The sequence below is a fragment of the Rutidosis leptorrhynchoides genome, chromosome 1 (genome assembly GCF_046630445.1).
Source record: "Rutidosis leptorrhynchoides isolate AG116_Rl617_1_P2 chromosome 1, CSIRO_AGI_Rlap_v1, whole genome shotgun sequence".
Lineage (NCBI taxonomy): Eukaryota > Viridiplantae > Streptophyta > Magnoliopsida > Asterales > Asteraceae > Rutidosis > Rutidosis leptorrhynchoides.
The window spans coordinates 505,667,758-505,686,899 of NC_092333.1; the positions used below are offsets into that span (position 1 = coordinate 505,667,758).

The 19,142-nt window shown below is 36.0% G+C and overlaps 1 protein-coding gene across 3 annotated transcripts; it reads left to right on the forward strand.

The window, feature by feature from the left end:
• The first annotated feature begins 547 nt into the window (after positions 1 to 547).
• LOC139876065 (protein SPIRRIG-like) lies at positions 548 to 18,271 on the forward strand. Of its 3 annotated transcripts, none has more exons than XM_071863368.1 (19): positions 548 to 735; positions 2,034 to 2,106; positions 2,187 to 2,272; positions 2,658 to 2,793; positions 2,880 to 2,936; positions 3,139 to 3,303; positions 3,562 to 3,753; positions 3,827 to 3,892; positions 3,978 to 4,092; positions 4,174 to 5,261; positions 5,943 to 6,642; positions 6,721 to 6,823; positions 7,432 to 8,483; positions 9,094 to 10,711; positions 11,262 to 13,970; positions 14,680 to 14,973; positions 15,568 to 15,874; positions 16,424 to 16,570; positions 16,675 to 18,271. In XM_071863368.1, the coding sequence occupies exons 1-19, from the start codon at positions 548 to 550 to the stop codon at positions 17,869 to 17,871; spliced, it is 10,293 nt and encodes a 3,430-aa protein (XP_071719469.1). In that variant the 3' UTR covers positions 17,872 to 18,271. The 3 variants fall into 3 exon arrangements, with proteins under 3 accessions (XP_071719469.1, XP_071719472.1, XP_071719474.1); XM_071863371.1 differs by having other exon boundaries at positions 2,037 to 2,106; XM_071863373.1 differs by having other exon boundaries at positions 548 to 729.
• Positions 18,272 to 19,142: the final 871 nt, after the last annotated feature.

Here is a 19,142-nt window from a genome sequence, read left to right on the forward strand (position 1 = left end):
CCTCCTGTTTGGGGATGGGTTTGATTTTTTGGATAAAGTGTGGGGGTTTTGTTGTTCAATTTAAAAAAAAAAACGCGGGAAGTCGAAAGTACTCTTGAGATACTATTCATTTACCCTATGTCAAGACATAGATATAGGTATAATATTAAATAATTTAAATGATACTGATACATTTAAATGACAAGTTCGTCATCATTTGAAACATAGGGAAGGGGAATAAATCGGCTGTTTTTAGCGCGCAGTGACCGTCCAAATATATTACACTTTAGGGCACCAAAACTTAATAACGACACCAAAAATAATCATCAAATTAGAGAAAATTGCGATTCACTGATTAAGGGGATACATTTGCAGAATCTAGGATTGAATATCATCATCTTCTTCATTATATCCGTTTATATCTTCTGAATATAATCTCATTATTATTATTATTGCTTATAACCCTAATTGACTCCTATCGATCACTTCACTTTGATTCATATTGACTTAGGGTTTATAATATTTTTAAAATTATCGGTTTATTATGAGATTTGATTGATTTTAAAGGATGAAATGGGTAACATTGCTTAAAGACATCAGAGATAAGGTAGGGTTATCATCACCGCCCAAATCTGCTTCCGAATCATCATCATCATCATCATCATCATCATCATCATCATCATCATCATCTTATAATCTTCGTGATCTAAATAGTAACAATGCTACTTCTTCAACCAATGATGATCCCCTGTATAGGTCAGTTATTTTATTATTCATTTTTCTATTCTATTTAATTATGTTTACTTCTTTATTAGGCCTTACTGGAGACATTTATGTGCGAAATAATGCTCATCAATAATGTTATCAGATAGATAAAGAGAAACTAAGATAGTATATGTTAAAACTTTTAGGTAATTAGGATGTTCGAACTTGGAAGTGAGCTGTGTTTATGGCATTAGTTTATACGAATTCAACACAATAAATAGTTTGAAGAAGGTTTTCGGACTGTAAAGAAAGTGTATTAGGGGGTTTAAGAATAGAGCTCAACTTTAAGTGGTGGTGTCCTGTACTATACTTGGAGTTAGGAGATATTTCTATCATTGTTGGAATACAATACCTGTTAATCAGTTAATAGAACATTATTTCCTGATTTAGATCAATTGCTGATCTGGGAGAACTGCAATCTAATTGTATGCATAAGTGAATTGCAAGGATACAATTTCCAATCGATTAAGTTACTCTAAGAGACCTTAGTCAACGCTAAACTTGTGGTAATATCATTTTTAAGACGTCTTTTCTATGTTCAGGGATATTGCTTATTGGCTGTATGCTTTCATCTTATTATCCTAGGGTATCATAATAATGATGATGGCAACACACCATAGTTTATAGTTTATCTGCTATTTAAGCATGATGACGTAGAATAGTTCCCAACCTAGTGTGCCGCAAGGGTGGTCACTTCTAAGCATGTGATTGTGTATCATCATCATCATCATATTCAACATTTACCAAGCTTTTATTGAGATATGTATTTTAGGATTATGCTTCAGTTATGGTAATCTTCTAAAACTTATTTGAAAAGAATAAGTTTGATGATAAAGAATAATCACTTAACCATAGTAGACTTGATGGCCTTACAAATGTAGACAACAACAACAACAATGACATACCTAATAAATTGCAGTTGTTTAAAATCAACCAGATTTAAATTGTTTTGAGATATTTCTGGTTTAAGTTGTTTTGGACACAATGACACATATGTAGTCGTATTGTCTGTAGGGGAGGGGGTGGGGTTCTTGTTAGTGACTTTGAAGTGTGGATCTTATGCGTAACTGCTACTTCTATTGTTCCATGTCCATTCACTATGTTTATGAATTGGTATCGTACTCTTTCATATGACAGTATGCGCGTTTTTTATTTAAAGTAAAATTTGTATTTTGTTTGAACTTTTACCAACTCTAGACTCTAGTTGCGTGATAACAATATAAAAACGTTTGTACACATTATCTTTTTTTGTAGCATATATAATGAATGCCTATTTAATTGGTTAAAAGCAGAGAAAAGTATGAACTGGAGTTGGACTTTAAGAGATCCTGGGAAGAGTTCCGAACATCGACTTCAGAGAAGGTTAGTGTATGTTACAAATTTTGCTTATTATTAAAAATTAACCACTGATTATAGTTGATGGTTCCATTACATCTTTGCAGGAAAAGGAAAAAGCTTTGAATTTCAATATTGATATCTTTTGTAGATTAGCAAAGCAGCATTCTAATGTATCACAACTGATTTCCATGTATGATACCTACTACTCTTGCTCTTTAATATATTGATATCCTTTGTCCACTTCACAAATTTCATTATGTCATTAACATAGATTGTTCACGCTCTTAGGAGGATTGGTGTCTGTTGAAAATTATTTGATTTTTCACGAGTTACATATATAAATACACACACATACACACTCTCAACAAAATAGACAACATTGGATAATGTGTTATTGGTTCTAAAAACTCCTATAATTGGTGATTGGATGTCTTTGATGACACTTTGACATATCAGCTTAAAAAAGCTCTTAACCAAATTTGTTGGTGAGTTCGTATGTTAATAATCATCTGTTTCTTGACAAAGTAATAATAGACATTCACACCTATGTCTTAACCTTTTTAAGTAATCAACAGGTTAGTAGAGACGCACATATTTTCTTTTGTTGTGGGTAGAGCATTTGTTACTGATATCGAAAAGTTAAAGGATAGCAGCAAGACAAGATCTTTGGAACTTGAAATTGTGATAGGTTTTTTCTCTGCGGTTACAGAGGTTTACTTCTTTTTCTTATTATTTATTTTTTCTATGAATTTGTGTTTTAAATATGGTGACATACATTTACAACTATACCTTGACAGGATGGAGTTCAAGCTGGCTCAAATTTACTACAGGCAGTGTCATTCTTAGTTTATGGGGTAAGCGTTTAAAGTTGACATGCAAGACAAAAAAAAAAAAAAAAAAAAAAAAAGAACAAATTCAGATATTTTCTTTTGTTGCTTATATAATTCTTTTGTTTTTGGTTACCCTGGTGATAGATAATGTAACTAACCATTTTAAATTATCACAGATAAAACTAAGTACCTTTGTTTTCATTTCATAATAGTGAATTGTTTGCAGGATATTGATAAACAATCTCTTCTTGATTCTGGGATCTTGTGCTGCCTCGTTCATATTCTTAACGCTTTTTTGGTTTCTGATGGAGGAAAAGTGAAGCAAAACATTAATGCTGATGAAGAGGAACCAGAAGTAACTGAGAATGCAGCTCTAGATAGGCAGCTTGAGGTAGGCCATTTTCTATTTGCTATGTATGTTTTTCTTAATATAATAACACTTGTAGTCTTCTATATATATGTTAAAACACGAGGGATTAAAATATTTAATACGATAGACGTTGAAGAACTAAATCTCATATATACTTTCTACAGTTTGTTACTATATGATTTAGTTGTATGTGTTTGAACCTTATGTATTACAAGTAAGAGTAACAGATGAGAGGCTCTAGGATATATATTTTTTTTAATTTTTCTTTTGCCCACGAAGGTAGAGGGCAGCATTCTGCATATCATGAAGGCATTGGCAAACCATCCCACAGCTGCACAAAGTTTGATTGAAGATGATTCTCTTAAGCTACTTTTTGAAATAGTTGCCAATGGGTCCTTGTTTTTATTTTCAAGACAAAAAGAAGGTCACGTCCCTTTGCACACAATTCAGCTACATAGGCATGCAATGCAGGTGATAGTTGATAACAAAGTTGTTTATTTGCTTAATAAGATAATATATTTATTGTTTGTTTTATTTTATCTAGGTACTTGGTCTTCTTCTGGCTAATGACAATGGGATTACTGCCGAGTACATAAGGAAACACCAACTGGTAACTATCATTTTTTGTTATCTTGAATTATATCGAGTTGTTTCACATTTTTAAATAACATTTTTTATTATTATGTTACATGCAGATAAAAGTGCTGTTAATGGCAATTAAGGACTTTAGTCCCGAGTCGGGAGACTCTGCATTTACGATGGGTATTGTTGACTTGTTGCTTGAATGTGTTGAATTATCATATAGACCAGGTCAGTTGTGTTTTCTGCTTGACTTGACCACTGATTCTCATAACTTATATTCGGCTTACAAAACTTAACGTTGATTTGCAGAAGCTGGTGGTTTTCGGCTCAGAGAAGACCTTCACAATGCTCACGGATACCAGTATCTCATTCAGTTCGCATTAGTTCTTTCAAACAATCACGAATCTCAAACAAACGAACAAATTATTGATTCAGACGGGTCAAATACAACAAATATCTCACCCACACTCTTTAGGTTGCTTGATGTTCTAGTTAACCTATCGCAAGCAGGCTCAACTAACGTTACTAGCTCACCTGGATCAAAAGGTACAAAAAAACAATTAAATCCAACTGCCAGGTCATCTGATCGGTTTCATAATGACCTTTGGGAGAAGGATAGATACAAAGTTAAGGACCTTGAAGCAGTTCAAATGTTACAGGACATATTTTTAAAAACAGATAGCAGGTTGCTGCAAACTGAGGTACTAAATAGAATATTTAAAATATTCTCAAGTCACCTTGAAAACTACACGTTGTGTCAGCAATTGCGAACTGTTCCTTTATTAATCCTCAATATGGGCAGTTTCCCAAGTTCTTTACAAGACATAATCCTTAAAATTCTTGAGTATGCTGTTACTGTTGTAAACTGTATACCCGAACAAGAGTTACTTTCACTTTGCTGCTTGTTGCAACAACCAGTAACGTCTGAGTTAAAGCGTACCATTCTCACATTCTTTGTAAAGATGGTTTCTTTTGATCAACAATATAAAAAGTTCTTGAGAGAAGTAGGTGTGCTCGAGGTTCTTTTAGATGATCTCAAACAACACAAGTTTCTTGTGGGCCCCGAGGATCGGAATGATAATACTAGTGAGGTTGAAATTAAGGGTAGCCCTAATGGTTTCCAGAAACATCTGGACAGTAATAAAGATACAATCTTGTCATCTCCTAAATTAATGGATTCTTTTGGTTCTGAAAAGTTGCCTCTTTTTGAAGACGAACACACAATTACAGTTGCTTGGGACTGTTTGGTTTCATTATTGAGAAAATGTGAATTTAATCAATCGATGTTTCGATCTACTGATGGCGTAACTACATCTCTTCCTTTTTTGGCCTCTGATGTTCATCGTGCTGGTGTCCTCCGTGTATTATCATGCTTAATCATCGAGGATTCTGCTCAGGTAGTATGTCATTACACACACAAACTGCAAAATCACTTTATCAATGCGCGTGGTACAACACCCTATATGCATGATTGTGGTGTAGACATCTCATTTTGTGGTACCATGCAACTTAAAATTTTAATATGTAGCATACTACCAATTCTTACTAAAATATGCCATTTGTAACCATTTAATTTGACATACTTACCATTTTCTATCATTTAATGCAACTAATTTATGCTTTAATAAGAAATGCCTTTGCATTAAATGGTTCAAAAGGTACGTTGTTTATGCGGAGAAGTGAATTGTACACTGCACTTTTTTTGCATTATGACCTACTGTTTGTTAGAATGAGCAAATTTTCAGAAGTGAAAGTATAACCTGTATGAATATTTGTTGTAAAAATTATGTTTTTTTTTTTTGTTTTTATTTTATTTATAATGAAGGGAGCATTATGTAGGCGGGTTAAGTTATGTTCTAGATCTAAGATACTGATGTAACATGCCTTTTTTATGGGAGTTGATATTTCCACTTCAATTTTTGATAAATCCACTATATTTTTACATTAAATTGTATTTTACAACTTCTTAATGCAGTGGATTTATCAAAAACTGAAGTGGATTTATCACTACCCTTTTTATACAGTACTTTTCCTGTTTCTTGTTGGATCTTAAGAACCAAATTTATAAACTTTATTAGGCTCATCCAGATGAATTGGGTGCACTGGTCGAAGTTTCAAAAAGTGGGATGGTAATCAGTACATCAGGATCTCAATACACGCTCTCAAACGATGCAATATGTGATATTTTTGGAGCCATTTGGCGTATTTTAGGAGCCAGCAGTTCTGCCCAGACAGTTTTTGGTGAAACCACTGGTTTTTCCCTTATCCTAACAATACTCCATGGTTTCCAAGGAGATAATAAAGGGCAAATTGGTCATTCATTGACTGTTCGCATGAAAGTTTTCACGTATCTGTTGCGTGTGATTACTGCTGGAACATGCAACAATTCTGCTAATCGTGTAAAGCTACATGCAATTATATCCTCACAATCTTTTTGTGATGTTTTATCTGAATCTGGACTATTCTGTGTGGAGTACGAAAAGCAAATCATTCAGTTATTCTTTGAAATTGCTCTTGAGATTGTGCTTCCACCATCTTTTACACCAGAAACTGTCGAACCGTCAGATAATACTCAAAATGCCTCCACTTTTTGGATAATGAATTCATTAAAAGCTTCATATCTTCCAGATAAGTTGCTTATATTTAATGCTGCTGCAGTTAGGGTTCTCATCCGTTTGCTGTCTCTTTTTAGTCCAAAAATTCAGATTGATTTATTAAAGTTTATCGAAGAAGTTGCTCGCGCTGGCTCTTTTAACCAGGAAAACCTTACCTCTGCAGGTAATTATGTACAATTTTTACTGATGTGTACTTGTAAAAAAAACTATTATCTCATTTTGCTATATGTATCATGTTCAGGTTTTGTGGAACTTCTTCTTGAAATTATATATCCATTCCTTTCTGGTTCATCATCTCTACTTTCTCATGCTTTACGGATTATTGAAGTGCTCGGGGCTTATCGGTAATACATCCTCAAGTCAAATCATCTCTTTTTATAGTTCTACAGAGTTTGTTTAATGTCAACTTCTGCTTAATAAGAGTCCATGTTGCTTAAATAATCAGATATAGAGGTGGTACTCTCGACCCATTTACATATAAATGGGTTGAGTTGAACTGTTTCATTTCTTTCTGAATTTGGTCAAGTGAGTCAAATTTAGAAACTTAGCTTTTAGGAATATGGGTCAAAAGTCGTCTGAAGTCTATTTTTTCTAAAATTATAGGAATATGGGTCAAAAGTCGTCTGAAGTCTATTTTTTCTAAAATCATGCATCCTCTTAAATCAATTGATACAAAGATGTTTGTTATTAGAATTAATACTACTTTTGGTGTTGTAATAATACTTAACAGTGTAATGTATTAATTACAATTTTTTGGGAACGGACAAGTATATATGGGTGAACAAACCTTGACCCAACCTGTATCGACGCGTAGCACAAAGACCCCTTTAAACCCAATTATGGTTAACCCATAACATATTTGTGTTCAAGTCATACCCATTTTTTGTGTATCAGTAATATCTGCATATTTCAGCTTTTATATTTGTAAAGTTTCATTTACTTATGTGTGCAGGTTTTCATCATCTGAATTGCGAGTGATTATCAGATACATTTTACAAGCGAGACAGATGAAATCTGGTCATATTCTTGTTGATATGATGGAAAAGATTACGTCTTTGAATAACATTCCTCTTGCATCGTTTGTAGAGATGGATATGAGCAAATCTGGCCATGCTTCTATCCAAGTCTCATTAGGTGAAAGGTCATGGCCCCCTGCTGCTGGCTATACATTCGCTTGTTGGTTCCAATATCAAAATTTATCCAAAGTGGACCCCACTAAAAGCACATGTCCACAAGTCATGCGTATATTCTCCGTTGGTGCGATTGATGGCAGCAATAGTACTACATATGCTGAAATTTATCTTCATGAAGATGGAACTTTAACCCTATCAACCAGCAATTCGTCTTCCTTATCTTTTTCAGGTTTAGATATAGGCGAATACACGTGGCATCATCTTGTTGTCGTGCATAGTAAACCTAACGCATTAGCTGGACTATTCCAATCGAGTGTTTCTTACGTCTATCTAAACGGAAAGCTTAAATGCACAGGGAGATTAGGGTACGCACCCTCCCCTGTAGGCAAATCGTTGCAGGTTACGATCGGGACACCGGTTAATTGTGCTCGGGTCAACGACTTATCTTGGAAATTACGGTCTTGTTACTTATTTGAAGAAGCATTGACACCTAGTTCTATATGTTTTATGTATATTCTTGGCAGAGGGTATAAGGGTCTTTTTCAAGATACAAATCTTTTGCAGTTTATTCCAAATCAGGCTTGTGGTGGTGGGAGTATGTCAATATTAGACTCTCTTGAAGCTGATTTGGCGTTGTTGGCTTCTAACGTGCAAAGGGCCGAGAGTGGTAGTAAGCAAGGAAACGGTAAAACAGATCGTAATGGTCTTATTTGGGATCTTGACAGATTAGGGAACTTATCGTTACAGCTTTGTGGACGGAAGCTGATATTTGCTTTTGATGGAACATCTACAGAAGCTTCTAGAACATCTGGAACTTTGTCAATGGTTAATTTAGTTGATCCGATGTCAGCGGCTGCTTCTCCAATTGGAGGTTTGTTCAAACTAGTGGTCTCATATATGTAAACCTGACATCATCATTCTGTTTTATATTAATAAATTGGCTTCTTATAAGTAGTTAGTGGTGGTAAGATGGGTGAGTTTGGTAACTAATCAAAACGGGTCAATTTTGTTCATGATATAACAGAGTTCTGGATCAGGTTGATTTGCAAAAACTTGTCCATTTTTTACAACACCACCACCCAATCCCACAAATGTGATATTTATATGCTCCATCCAATTTTTATATACTTATAAATATTTATATGCTATAATTATAATTACAAAAGCAGTATTTGTAGTCTTAAGTATCTAAGAGTTTGAATAGAACAATTATTAAAGTTTAATGCATTCAAAATAAGACCGTGACTTTCAACCCGTTTAAGTTTTATCCCTTTAGCTAAATTTTAAATTTGACCCGTTTGAGATAAAACACAACCAAATCATAACCCAGTAATAAGTAATGTGTCTGTGCTAACACCTTTTTAATAGGCCATTTCTATAACTATGCCGTGAATTCTTTGATATATCGTAAATGTTGAGTTCTTTTATTGCAAAATCAACATAGTCAACATTTTGACTTTATTAGTATTTTCTTTTTCTAGGTATACCTCGCGTTGGACGTCTCCATGGGGATATATATGTATGTAAGCATTCTATAATCGGTGAAACCATGCGACCTATTGGTGGGCTAGCAATGGTTCTAGCTTTAGTCGAAGCAGCTGAAACTAAAGACATGTTACATATGGTGCTCACACTGCTCGCTTGCGCGCTTCACCAAAATCCGCAAAATACGCGGGACCTACAAACATGCAGAGGATATCACTTACTTGCGCTGCTCCTGCATCCCAAAATGTCATTATTTGACATACAGTCTCTCGAAATCTTTTTCCAAATTGCTGCTTGTGAGGCTTCGTCTCATGAAACAAAAAAGTTGGAAAAGACTACTAATAATAGTAATAAAAATAATAATCCTGTTGACACTTTTCAAGATTCAACCTTTGACGAACTCAATGTATCAAAATTTGGTGATGACGTTTCTTTAGTTGATTCACATGGAGATATGGACGATTTTTCGGATCTCGATAACGGTGATTTACCAACAGAAACATCAAACTGTTTTGTTATTTCAAATGCAGATATGATTGAACATGTATTGTTGGATTGGACTTTATGGGTTGCAGCTTCAGTTCCAATACAAATCGCTCTTCTAGGTTTTCTTGAAAATCTAGTTAAAACACATTGGTACCGAAATCACAATCTTACAGTTTTACGTAAGATAAACCTTATTCAACATTTACTAGTAACCTTACAAAGGGGTGATGTTGAAGTCCCTGTACTTGAAAAGATAGTTGTGTTGTTGGAGGTAACCTTGCGAGACGGGTTTATTATATCCGAATTGGAACACGTTGTTAGATTCGTACTCATGACGTTGGACCCACCGGAACTAACATCGAAAAGTCAAATACTTCGCGAGTCAATGGGGAAGCACATTATTGTTAGAAACATGATTCTTGAAATGCTAATTGATATTTTGGTGACAATTACATCTGAAGAAGTTCTTGAACAGTGGCATAAGATCGTTTCATCCAAATTGATTACTTATTTTTTTGATGAAGCTGTTCATCCTACTACAATGAGATGGGTCATGACTTTTCTTGGCGTTTGTCTTACGTCTTCTTCTACGTTTTCTCTTAAATTTCGCTCGAGTGGCGGGTATCAAGGATTGGTTCGGGTGCTTTCTAGTTTTTATGATTCTCCTGATATATATTACATTTTGTTCTGTTTAATATTCGGGAAGCCTGTTTATCCAAGATTACCCGAAGTTCGTTTGTTGGACTTTCATGCGCTTACGCAAAGTGATGGAAGCCAAACAGAATTGAAGTTTATGGAACTTTTAGATTCGGTTATCGCGATGGCGAAATCGACGTTCGATAGGCTATCTATGCAGACAATGTTTGTGTATGAAAGTGGTGATTTAAGTGATGTTAATGGGCTTGTGGATTGGAATAATGAGATGACAGGTGAGCTTCAGGGTGAAGCGCTGATGCACAAAACTTATGCCGCTAGACTCATGGGCGGTGATGCAGCGGCTCCCGCTGCTGCAACTTCGGTCCTTAGATTCATGGTTGATCTTGCTAAAACGTGTCCTCCTTTTTCTGCTGTTTGCAGACGAGCTGAATTTCTTGAGAATTGTGTGGATCTTTATTTCTCTTGTGTCAGGTTTTACCTCTTCAATTTTCTTGGTTATTGGGTTGACGTTTCATAATGGCTGGGCTTGGTAACAGGTCTATTTTGGATTTGCGTCAAAACGGGTCACATTTTTGGTCTGTGTCAAAACAGGTCGTCTTGAAGCATTACACTTTTTGTACATAGTTTTTACATTCTTATGTATGTAAGTAGTCTTACACATGATTACTAAAAATGAATTTGTTAAATAATAACCTCTTGGATAATATGATTAGGATGTTCAGTGCATCATAGTATTATATACCCGGTCTGCATATTGACTGATAGGATTATCTGGTTACCCAAAAAAACATTACCCGATCTGATCCTGACCCGTTCGTAAATGATTAGGATGTTCAGTGCATCATAGTTTGACTGATAGGATTGTCTGGTTACCCAAGAAAACATTACCCGATCTGATCCTGACCCATTCATAATCAAATGGTTTAAAATTGCCACATTTTTTTAGTTGGGAAACTTGTGATTAACACCTTAATGATTATTTAGTTGGTTGAGTTTTACATTGTTTTTCATGTGTTTGTAGATCAGCTCATGCTGTGAAGATGGCTAAAAAGTTGTCTGTTAAGTCAGAAGACAAAACTCCAATTGATTATGATGATACTAAAACCTCCATAAGCCTGGGAAGTTTCCCGCCTGCGCATCCTAGTACGAGTTCCGAAGATATTCTCGTTACCGCAAACAATCCAGACGAAGATAAAGTAAATAACGAACTTAAAGCCACTCCCGAGCCTGTTCGACAAACTAGTACACTGAGTAGCTCATCTTTAACAATATACGACTCCCTGTTTTCATCAGATAAATCTAGTGGGACCCAGCAATCAAGACCCAAGTTAGCTGTGTCTCCTTCTATGGCATCTTCCGTATCCATGTCTGAGTTCGATACATCGTTAGACTCAAAACGCACTCCCGTAGCGCACAACACTACCGACCCAATCTTCACCGTTAATCCACGGATGCTTCTAGAAGCAGATGAATCTGGTTATGGAGGTGGGCCATGTTCAGCAGGAGCAACTGCTGTTTTAGATTTCATGGCTGAAGTTCTTTCTAATTTTGTAACTGACCAGATGAAATCAGTCCCCGTCATCGAGAACATTCTAGAAAGTGTTTCGTTGTATGTCGATGCCGAAACCGTGTTAGTTTTTCAAGGTTTGTGCCTTGGTAGACTGATGAACTTTCTCGAAAGACGGATCTTGAGAGACGATGAGGAAGACGTGAAGAAACTAGATAAAGCTCGTTGGTCATCAAATTTAGATCCGTTGTGTTATATGATAGTGGATCGTGTATACATGTGCGCGTTTCAAGAACCTGTTACCGTACTGAAAACTCTCGAATTCTTGTTGTCTATGTTACAAGTGGCGAATAAAGACGGTAGAATCGAACAAGCGGCCCCCACTGGAAAAGGACTATTATCTATTGGAAGAGCTAAACAACTCGATTCCTATATACTTTCGATGTTTAAAAACATGAATCGCATGATTATGTACTGTTTTCTTCCGTCATTTTTGGTGTCAATTGGAGAAGATGAACTCCTTTCACGTCTCGGTTTGCAAATCGAGCCGAAAATAAGATTCCTTTCTAATGGTTCACTCGAGGACGGGAATATGGATATTTGCACAGTGTTACAAGTACTCGTTGCTCATAAGCGCATAATATTCTGTCCTAGTAATTTCGACAATGATCTAAATTGTTGTTTGTGTATAAATTTAATCTCTCTTTTACATGATCAGAGGCAGAATGAACAAAATTTAGCAGTCGAGATCTTCAAGCATCTTCTACTGTATCGTAAAACCGCACTAGAAGATCTTCTCGTCTCGAAACCCAACTCGGGGCCCGTTTTGGATGCTTTTCATTGTGGTTTTGATAAACTCGTTACCGAAAGTATGCAATCTTTCTTTGAATGGCTTCATAATTCAGAAACTTTAGTTAGTAAAACGTTGGAACAGTGTGCTTCCGTTACGTGGGCCCAGTATATTGCCGGATCGGTTAAATTCCCTGGAATTCGAATCAAGAATATGGACAGTCGGCGTAAGAAAAAGTCAAAGGATCCAAAAAAGTTTGACCATAGACATTGGGAGCAGATTAAAGAACGAAGAATTGCACTCGAACTGATTCGTGATAATATGTCTACTGAATTGAGAGTTATTCGTCAAGATAAATACGGATGGGTACTTCATGCTGAAAGCGAGTGGCAAACGTACCTTCAACAACTTGTACACGAACGGGGTATATTTCCGTTACCCAAATCGGTTTCAATTAGAGAAACTGAATGGCAACTTTGCCCAATTGAAGGCCCGTATAGAATGCGAAAAAAGATCGAGCGTTGCAAGCTGAAAATCAACACAATTGAAACCATTTTGAATGTGGAGCTTGAAGATCGGGAAATATATCACGAAAAAAACGGAATTGAAGTCGTGAATTCTGATCACGGGTCGGATTCTTTCTCAAATCTGTTAGCGTATGATGAATACGGGTCGGATTATTCAGATGGTGTAAAAGATACCGTTAACGATGATAAGGATAATGGTAGTATGTACGGGTCGGATTATCCGGTAGTTGTACCAAAAGCAGAAAGCGTAATTGAAAACTCTGATGTTGGTTCGTTAAGACGAGATTCATCGATTAGGGCTGATAACGTAAGAGTAACAGAGGAAAAAATAGATAAGGAATTAACTGGCAATGGGGAGTACTTAATTAGACCGTACATGGAACGTAATGAAAAAATAAAATTCAAATATAATTGCGAGAGAGTTGTGAGCCTCGATAAACATGACGGGGTCTTCTTAATAGGAGAACTCTGTCTATACGTTATAGAAAATTTCTACGTAGATGATTCTGGTTGCATATGTGAGAAAAAATGTGAAGATGATTTATCTGTTATCGATCAGGCTTTAGGTGTAATTAAAGACTTCTCTTTAAGTGTGTGCCCTCAGTCAAAGTCAAACTCGTCATGGGGTGTGAATGGTAAAACGTACTCCGGGGGAAGGGCGTGGGCCCACAATAGTGGTGAATGGGGCAAGGAAAATGCAGTTAACAGTAGCAATGTACCTCACTTATGGCGAATGTGGAAACTTAATAGTGTACATGAACTTTTGAAGCGTGATTATCAGCTGCGTCCTGTTGCTATTGAAATATTTAGCATGGATGGATGTAATGATTTATTAGTTTTTCATAAAAAGGAGAGGGAAGAAGTTTTCAGAAATCTTTTGGCGATGAATCTTCCAAGGGACAGCATGTATGTTTTTTTTTTTACTTCATATATTTTACTTTTATCTTGCTACATGTAGTTGCCGTTTTACGGCTATACATAAAAACGGTACACCACCCTTCGGGTAAACATCATCTTTAAGAGGTTGGGGTGAGGGTAGTGTTGGGTTGACCCGAAACACTGTTTTTTTTTTTCATCGGCATGCCAAATATGATTTCAGAAATTGTTATTCTTAATAGTAGGTTTTCTGCCAAATATGATTTCAGAATTATTTTTTCGTTCATTCTTAAATCTTGATTCTTAGGTGGTGTTTTTTTTTCAATCTGCAAACCTTATTATGTCTTATGTTTGCGTGTCCGCATACGTTTTTAGTGCAGACTGTTTGTTTTTATGAAAATATAAGATAAAATATTGTCTTATTCTGTTCGCAAACTCGAAGACTTGGAAATATGCTTCTAATTGTTGCATACATGATTAAATTATTTTGCAGACATAAAAACAAATAGTCTTTACTATTTACCATACAAACCTTTAGGTCACATTTTCTTTACAAACATGTTCCGCAGATCTTTAGACAAGAACATCCTAACAAACAAACAGCATCTACTCTTTTCTTTCTGCCTCCAAATAAACAAGTTTTTGGCTTTTGTTATTATGCTGAGAATAATCTTTATGCTTCACTAAATAAGTATATTAGCCAGATCTGCTGACTTACAGAAAATATTTTTATGAGCAGGTTGGACCCCACGATTTCTGGATCTCTGAAACAAGAAAGCACTTTCAAGCTTACAACCAAACCTTTTCTTAAAAGGTGGCAAAATGGAGAAATTAGCAACCTTCAGTATCTGATGCACCTTAACACACTTGCGGGTCGTGGGTATAGTGATCTTACTCAATATCCAGTTTTCCCTTGGATTTTGTCGGATTACGAGAGTGAAAACTTGGACTTCTCCAAGCCAGAAACATTCCGTAAACTCGACAAGCCGATGGGCTGTCAAACGAAAGAGGGGGAAGTCGAGTTTAAAAAAAGGTTGGTCTTATCTGTACCCACCTTTATGTTTTTCGCGTTTTTAAGTAGAGATGGGAAACAAGCATTGGGTAACAAGTTAATTGAGTTTTGGGTTGAAAACAAGTTGCTTTTAGTATGGGTCGGTTGGGTTGACCCGAATGCACTTTTTATCCATTTTGCTACTTTTGTAAAATTTATCCATTGATTTTATATGTTTACATAAAGATAGATATTGTTTCATTAAAAATATAAGGATCTTTCTAACGATGTTGTTAAGATGATCGAAATACTTGTAAATTTTCAATAATTGCCATCTAAAAGTCAACATAACCGCTACGTACAAGTTTTTTTAAGTACCTCAACGATCATTAGAAACATCCTAAATATAATTGTTTAAAGAAATTGACATTACGAGGTCAAATACATGTTTGACCCTTTCACCCTTTTAGCTAATATATTTGTTTGACTGGTTTGTGATAAAACGTGTCAAATATCGACCCATTCATAGTTAAATTGGCCAAACTTGTAACTTCTAGTCTGTATTTTTTTAGGGAACTGGCTTTGTTTACTTAATTCTATCAGTTTATTTCATCGCCTTTTCTTGTTCGTTGTCAGGTTTTACAGTTGGGATGATCCAGAGATTCCCAAATTTCATTACGGTTCTCACTATTCAAGTGCTGGAATCGTTCTTTTCTACCTTATACGTTTGCCACCATTTAGTACAGAAAATCAAAAGCTGCAGGGCGGTCAGTTTGACCATGCTGACCGTCTTTTTAGTAATATACGTGATACATGGTTAAGCGCTTCTGGAAAAGGCAACACCTCAGACGTAAAGGAACTTGTCCCAGAATTTTTTTATATGCCCGAATTCTTGGAAAATCGTTTTAATCTTGACCTGGGGGAGAAACAATCAGGAGAGAAGGTCAGTTGACTTTCTAATCCTGGAAATTGACTCTTAAATTTCTCAATTTCTCTATTACTTTTGTTATGCAATTATATACTACCGTAGAGGTGGCAGTTGGTGATCCATATACTCAGAAGTTGGTAAATTACTATTTAATCTTGACTTTTTTGCGCCGGTGGGTCCCTCGTTTATACATCAAATTGCATGTTGTGTCCCTGTCATTATTTTTTAGCTCCGGTGGTCCCTTAATTTTATAAATGTTGCATTGGTGGTCCCTACGTCTATTTTTCGTTAAAAATGTCCGTTAAGTGCCATCATGTGATTAACACATGATGTACTATTATGACGTTTAATTATCTTAAACAACATCAAGTGATGTCACTTAACGGACATTTTTAGCGGATAATAGATGGAGGGACCACCATCGCAAAATTTTTAAAATCAAAAGACCGCCGGAGCTAAAAGATAATGACAGGGACACGGCATGCAATTTGATGTATAAACGAGGGACCACCGGCGCAAAGGTCAACATTGTAATATGACTGACATAATTTACTGCCTTCCCAGATTGGAGATGTTAGATTGCCTCCTTGGGCGAAAGGTAGTACTAAAGAGTTCATCAAGAAGCACAGGGAAGCTTTGGAATCTGACTACGTTTCAGAGAATTTACATCACTGGATCGATCTTATTTTCGGTTACAAACAGCGTGGGAAGGTTTGCGTTATATTATATACTCGTTTTTAATCCATCATCAAACCCACCCATATTGCCACTTCGAGATTCTGTTTTGTAATAGTTAAATTTGTTTATCTTGACAGGCGGCTGAGGAAGCTGTTAACGTTTTCTACCATTGTACATATGAAGGGAGCGTTGACATAGATGCAATTGATGATCCCGCAATGAAAGCAGCTATTCTTTCTCAAATTAATAACTTTGGCCAAACACCGAGACAACTTTTTCTACGGCCTCATGCCAAAAGAAGAACCGATAGGAAGATTCCACTTAATCCACTAAAGTTATCCGCACTTCTTATCCCGCACGAAATCCGCAAGATTGCATCTTCTGTAGCACATATCGTTACCTTTAATGACAAGATTTTAGTTTTAGGATCAAACAATGTAATCAAACCAAAAACATACACCAAATACGTTGCATGGGGTTACCCCGATCGAAGCGTGCGATTCATAGCTTATGATCAAGATCGACTCTTGTCTACTCATGAAAATCTTCACGGTCCGCACCAAATCCAGTCTGCTAGTGTTAGCCATGATGGTCAACTACTGGTCACCGGTGCAGACGATGGAATGATTTGTGTGTGGCGGGTAGGTAGCTACGGTGGGCCCCGTGCACCACGAAAGTTAACCTTGAAACAAACACTTTGTGCTCACACTGCTAAAATCACACGCCTGTACGTTTGCCAACCGTACATGATGATTGTAAGCGGGTCCGATGACTGTACCGTCGTCGTATGGGATCTTAGCTCCTTGGTTTTTATCAGACAACTTTCCGAGTTCCCGTTTCCGGTTTCCGCTATTTTGATAAACGATTTGACGGGTGAAATATTAACCGCTGCTGGCGTTTTGCTCGCGGTTTGGAGTGTAAACGGAGACTGTTTATCAGTTGTCAACACATCACAGCTCCCGTCTGATTTTATATTGTCGGTAGCGACTTGTACCTATTCCGATTGGTTTGAAACGAACTGGTATATATCCGGTCACCATAGTGGAGCAATTAAAGTATGGCAATTGGTTCATAATTCGTCTGAATCTGCTCAAACTCAAAAACAACATTCTGAAAATGTGTCGTGTGGGTTAGGGCTTGGTGATAAAGAACCAGAGTACACAATGGTTCTGCATAAGGTGCTTAAGGGTCATAATCATGCGGTTACCGCACTTCACGTTTCTCGTGATCTTAAGTTATTGTTGAGTGGTGATTCGGGTGGGCATGTGCTTTCATGGACATTGCCAGATGAAACGTTAAAATATTCTATGAAGTGGGGAGATTCAGGCAACTGACATGTGACCCAACTTTTCGGTGAAAAAACCTGAATCGGTTGTGACCATTCGCTCCATGAAGAGAGGCCAGTCGATGTCAATTGAACACGACAAGTGCTGGTCAAGGAAGAAGAAAGGGCCAAGTTAGGTTTGGATGGGCGAGCTTAGGGTGCAACAGCGCTGTTGAGCTGATGTGGTAACCGATTGGAAAAGGTAAAGGGAACGTTTTTATGTACGTCGAAGGTTTCTGGAATGAAACTTGTGAATGCATGTTCTGGGAGGTATTTGTGCTGATGATCAGGGCAAACATTTAGTGGCCTTGCTTCGCTCGGGGTGTACAGTTCAGTTTGTAATTATGTTAACTGTTTTGTAGATTTTGTAATTTATCATCCAGTTATGTTAAAAGTTCGTAGGTGTACAATGTATCCAGTGTAAAAGTTGAATTGATTTAGTATTTGCTGTCAAAAATCTTAAATCAACAAAGTACAAACCACAAGCTAAATACCATCAAAAATCTTAAATCAAAGAAAGTACAAGACCGTCGATAAATTACCACCACAAACCACAAGCTAAACCTAAACTGGGGAATCACCCAAAATGGCATATAATCCCTTGTACAGTTGTACTCAATACCACCACAACTAATCAAAACCAAGCACACTTTAATAGAAATGAAACGACGACATCAATAGAGGGAACAATCGTTAAAACTTACAATGACGTCAACACAAGGTAATAAAATCAAAAAAGGCTAAGAAATGGCGGTTTTCAGTTTCTTTGATTTATTTTGTTCGGTTTTCTCGGTTTTGAAAATTTTGAGATCAATACCGAACCGAAAATCGAATTCAATTTCAAAACATAAACCGAACCGAAAACCGAATTTGAATTCGATTCAGTTTCAGTTAAAACCGAAAAAAATCATAATTTAATCGAAATAAATATAAAAATTGACTTTGGTTTCTAATTTTGGTTTTTAAATTCGGTTCAGTTTTTTCGGTTTAGGTTCCATTTGATTTTCGATTTAAACGGTTTCAAACCAAATATTGAACAAAATCCTAAATAACTTCACCTCCTTGTATTTTCATATAAAATTTTTGAATCTATATAGTCATATAAAGTTCTAAAATGATGATTTCATAATTAAGCTAATTACCCTTTAATTTTCATAATGATGATGTCATAATTATATATTAATTATATTAAAAAAATAATAGGAAATCTTTTATAAAATGAAATATTAATCTCACATAAAATGTAATTTTAATTTTCTAAAAAACTTTAAAAGACATTTA

Coding starts and splice junctions, on each gene's coding strand:
- LOC139876065 (XM_071863368.1), top strand. CDS start 548: ATGAAATGGGTAACATTGCTTAAAGACATCAGAGATAAGGTAGGGTTA. Junction 6,824..7,431: donor GAAGTGCTCGGGGCTTATCG/GTAATACATCCT, acceptor TTATGTGTGCAG/GTTTTCATCATCTGAATTGC. Junction 13,971..14,679: donor AATCTTCCAAGGGACAGCAT/GTATGTTTTTTT, acceptor TTTTATGAGCAG/GTTGGACCCCACGATTTCTG.